This window comes from Culex pipiens, chromosome 3 (genome assembly GCF_016801865.2).
Source record: "Culex pipiens pallens isolate TS chromosome 3, TS_CPP_V2, whole genome shotgun sequence".
NCBI lineage: Eukaryota > Metazoa > Arthropoda > Insecta > Diptera > Culicidae > Culex > Culex pipiens.
In genome coordinates this window covers 94141097-94145944 of record NC_068939.1, presented here as the reverse complement: position 1 = coordinate 94145944, position 4848 = coordinate 94141097, and the positions used below count along the sequence as shown (strand labels likewise).

Sequence of the window (4848 nt, the reverse complement as noted above, 5' to 3'; positions counted from 1 at the left end):
GTGCCACCCCAAAAGCGGCGCATGTAAACATAAACATAAAAGAGAGGCAAAACGTAAACACAACCGAGCGACGCTGCCAGTGGCGTCCATTTTGTGAACATGAAACATTTAAATTTTTGAAGTTAAAAGAATTATAATAAATTAGGTACCTCGAAGTAATTAAAAAAACTAATTACTTACCAGTTCAAACTCAAATTCAGAGCTTTCTAATACAAATGTAGAGAAGTGGAACACACGACAAACCTAAATCGTTAGAACGCGGAGAACAACAAAGATAACATTTCAAGTGAAGTTCGCGTATGTATTCAACTCGTCTAAAAAACTATTCTTTCCATAACCATAACCAAAATCAGCATCCCGCTTCATGCTTCTTCTACACCCCTTTATCTTGAAGAGTTTTGATTATGAGGAAAATTTTATTCTGTACTTTATCCGGTGCTTCACCGTCAGTCGACCAGCGTCCATCATTAAATCCAGATCACGTATCAAAACTCAACTATACTGTTCGACAACAACCTTTTTAACTCCGAAGCCGCAAGAAATCCACTTTGTTATTTCGATGGACTCAGGTTGAGCGGACAGGAGACGCAGTCACCGAAAACTAAACGGATCGTAGCCGAAAAGATTGAAAAAAAGATTGAATTTTGACAATTATTTAGACAGGGCCGAAAAACCCCAAAGTTATGGTTATGGAAAATTTTATGGAGAATTAGGGCGGTTCGTCGCTGTTGCATACAAGCAAAAAATACATGCAATATGTGGGAGTAGAGAACAGCACTAATTATCCATACAAACTTTGGAGAAAAAACATTTTCTGGGGACCCTTAACTTCATGCTTTCCCTCGAGTTGAGGTTCTTGACATTGCCGTCCGTGTTTGGGAAGCGCTCATCTTTCTTACAAATTTTCTGCACATTGAAAACATTTTATTGAATTGAATTGAATTGTTTAGATACTAAAACTATTTTGCCAACATTGAAAGTTATTAGAAAATTGCTGAATAAATTTCGAATCAAATGCTGCGTACTGACATTACAGTCCCTTCGAGTCCTACGTCAAAAGTTGACTAACATCACAGACGACGACGACATTGTGAAGCATGTTCAGATTTCGAAAATGGCTTCTAAAGAATCCGTGCAAATGTTTTTAAAGTTCATGTCCCAGCCTTCTTCTTGTCATACGACATTAAAAAAAAGTGTCCATGTGGTTTATGAATGGTCCCTTAGCAAATCGTTTCCAATTTGATTTTGAAATTATTTTTGAATATTTTGGTTTTTTTTTTGTAAAAAAAATGGTTTGCGTCCTATCAAGATAGAAAGTATCGGTTAAAAATTTGTTTAAAAATAATAAAAAAGGTACGTTGAGTGGGGGTGACTATGGGGCAAAAAAAGTACACCTTTCTTAATTTCTTAATAACAAAAACAATTTAAATAACATCGAACATCTTTTAACGTAGAATTGTTCTTAGAAGTTTACTAGCCCTACCTTAAATGCCAATCGTTTGAAAATTGACCCAGTCTCAACCCATTGGGTCAAATGAAACTAAAATGATGCTCAAATACAAAGATATGGTAAAAAGAAGTCATCCAACAGTGTTTCTTGTTCGAGGGAATCGTATGGACATGCTACAATGTTTGGGTACTTTCCGAGCAATTCCAACTAAAATATTAAAAAGTTGATTTTTCGAGAGTTCATTGTCGGCCAAAAACGTACCTCAACTCTAGACAAATCTTCGCTTGTGCCCTATCTTGTGACACGTCTGCTATTAAAAGAAAGGACGTGTCACAAGATAGCACACAAGCGACGAAATGCCAAGATGACAGGATTTGTTCTGGGAACGAGATTTTTTCCAGCTAAGTCATCATAAGATGTCCCATACACAACCCTTCACACATAATTTAGTTTCATTGAGAAGAACCTGAGAAATGGTTAAATCCGTAAAAAATCACTTTGACGGTACATATAATTTTGCATAACAAGACTTGGGACTTATTTCAATTTGACATGCCAAATTGATTTTAAAACACCTAATTCGCCTGCAGCCAAACAATCTGCATCCCACCAATTTGAAATGCACGACAGCATATTTGCAGGCGCTTTACAAAATCTCCGACACTCCGACAATCTACCAACTCCGACAAACCATCAGACAGCTGTCAAATTTGTTTTCCCTCGCATTTTTAGTTGTTTTCAAACAAAATCCTCTTAAAACGTTCCCTCTTCGCGACACTCCCGGTAAAATCGCGTTTCATTTTCCGGTTAATCTCGCTCGTAGTGTTCCGAAACCCGCCAGAAAATGGTCGAACGGATCGAGGACCTGAACCTGCCGAACACGGTCGTGACCCGGCTGATGAAGGAGGCCCTCCCGGCGGACGTCAAGATCTCGAACGAGTCGCGGACGGCGCTCACGCGTGCCACCTCCGTGTTTGTGCTGTACCTGACCTCGGCCGCCACGGACGTGGCCGACAAGAAGAAGCAAAAAACGCTCACCGTGGACCACGTCCTGGCGGGGCTGGAGGAGATCGAGTTCGAGAGCTTCATCAAACCGCTGAAGAACGATTTGGAGAGTGAGTATTTTGTTTCTTTTTTGGTTGTTGTTGGGGTAATTTTTGCTATTTTTTGGATTGTGGCTGATACCGAAATGTTTGTTTATTCTAGATTATCGGAAGCTGGTGAAGAATAAAAAGGACAAGAAAGGAGACAAGCCTGAAACGGAAGAGGCTATGGAGGAGGACACCCCGGCCGATATGTGATCGAAGTTGAGCTGGAGGTTGCTTTTACTAGGGTTAAGCTTGGTTAATAAACTTATTTTGTAATTGACTAAATCGTACTTCTCAATTGATTGATTAAAGTTTGATGACAGTCGCCTTCCATCGGATGGGGAAGTAAAACGACAGTTATTTTGACAAAATTTCTCCAAAAAATGTTATTCCTGAAGGTGGATCCACGCCTCTGACTCATTAATCATCGACTTCGGCTACCAGACGAATCATCATCTCAACTAGGGATATTAAGTCTGGAATCGAAGAAATGAGGACCCACTCTGGGAACAGCTCCGGGTGCTCTCAACGGGCATGCCACCTGGTGGCCTTGTTCCGTGCGTTGAAGTTCGCCTCTTTTTAGTTGAAGTTTGGTTGCTTTGCCTGGACCGTTAGAGAAATTCGGACGTTTCCTACTTGGATCACGTTGAATGCTGTCCAACACATCGTAGAAGTTTTTCAAGAGCTTTCTCAATCAATCTCTGTCTTCCTTCCTCCACCGCATTGATATTGCTCTGCAAAAAATATCCGAATTGGAAGCACGGATTCTCCCTCAGTGTACACCAAGAGGCGAGCCCGAAGCTCATCCAACTGGTATCCCTTCAGATGGTTTTCGAGAAAGGTTATTCTCGTACTCGTCAATTCGCCTTTCCATTGCGTTAAGTGTTTTTGGTTGGTTAGCAGACTTCAGTAGTGAGTCGTTTAAGGCTTCGTGATCCACTTCGGAAATCTTGTATTATCGATCAGATCACGAACCCCGACGTAGATATTTAGGCTTCCATTGTCTCAGTATGGAACGGGTCAAGTTGGAAAAAATCGCGTATCATTAACGATGTCAGTTCGCCATGTAAAGCAGGAGCGACCACGTTTCCGAGGACGATCGAGAGACGATTTCTCGAGGACTGGGTTCTCTCGATGATGTCAGGCCAGCCGTCCCCTAACATGACAGTTTTCGTGAATTGCGCGTATCCACCGACAGATGGCATGTGGACCTCGTCGGAGTCCGCCCATTAAAAACGCAACTCAAAATTTGCATGGGAAACTTTTTTCCCGTGACGGCTTTCGCGGCACGCTCCCTCCAACTGTTCGAGACTTATATTTTAACGTGGCGTATCTTTAAACAAGTTTTTCAAGAAAATGATTCCAGACTGCTTATTTTGTCGTTTCAAACCGAAAATAGGCAAAAACTATATTAATTTAAACTATTCGCCATTTTCAAATGTTTGGCTAGATGATATCAAAGGCCGCCATCTTACACTGAGCAAAACTTACACAGCTCAACGAAGTGTTCTACACATGATCTGGCCCTGCTGTACAGAGCACTCAAATATCAATCGCAAAACACTTGAAATTTCGGTGATTGGCCATGAAATAATGTCAATAGCCAAACACTTGAATTTTAAATGGTGTTGAAAAATAAAATTACGTACAAGCGATTTACAGGTTCTCGCTTGCTAGTCGTGCACGCTACCACTGCGCCGGCCGGCCAGTTGAAGACGGGAGAGTTTTTTGTGCTATTGGTTCTTGCCTCGCTTCTAGCCTTCGATGAAAGTCGCGCAAAAATCAATCAGTGAAACAAATTAAATTCATGTGGATAATCACGTTGACTTTGAATAGTGCCTGTTTTGGGTAGATCTTAAGATCATTTTCAAGTGTTTTGCTCATCACTTTGAATAGTTCAAGAAGGTGGGACAAATTCATGAGCAAAACAATTGAGAAGCTTGAGCCACCCGAATGAAAATAACATGTTAAAAAATACCAAAAAGTCAACCGCCAAAACACTTGCATTTGATAGTGGATTGGATTGATGTTGAAACACAAACCAATTAGATCTACGATGTGACTTTATTCAATCATTCAAGTGTTTGGGCACTTGAATAAAAAGTGTGGCATGTTTTCAGTGTAGGCCCACTGGGCCCACAAAAAGAGGTACGCTCAGTTTGTATGGGAGCTGTCAACATGCTCCCGGGCTGTGTCAGGCACTGTTGATGTGGTTTCCATCTTCCGGAGTTAGTATCGAATCTGCTTCGTGAGTGTGGATGCGTAGTGACGAGCTACGATGCCGGGATGAATTACGTTCCATCCAAGGTT

The 4848-nt window shown here is 41.2% G+C and overlaps 1 protein-coding gene across 1 annotated transcript; it reads left to right on the top strand.

Annotated features, from left to right (window-relative positions):
* The first annotated feature begins 2178 nt into the window (after window positions 1–2178).
* On the top strand, window positions 2179–2828 carry LOC120413407 (DNA polymerase epsilon subunit 3). The gene is made up of 2 exons (XM_039574212.2): window positions 2179–2565; window positions 2657–2828. Exons 1-2 carry the CDS (start codon window positions 2295–2297, stop codon window positions 2749–2751), a joined length of 366 nt encoding a protein of 121 aa, XP_039430146.1. The 5' UTR covers window positions 2179–2294; the 3' UTR covers window positions 2752–2828.
* Window positions 2829–4848: the final 2020 nt, after the last annotated feature.

Excerpts from the sequence above, each read along its gene's own strand:
- LOC120413407 (XM_039574212.2), top strand. The coding sequence starts at position 2,295 with ATGGTCGAACGGATCGAGGACCTGAACCTGCCGAACACGGTCGTGACC. Across the intron at positions 2,566-2,656 it reads GCTGAAGAACGATTTGGAGA|ATTATCGGAAGCTGGTGAAG; the intron begins GTGAGTATTTTG and ends TGTTTATTCTAG.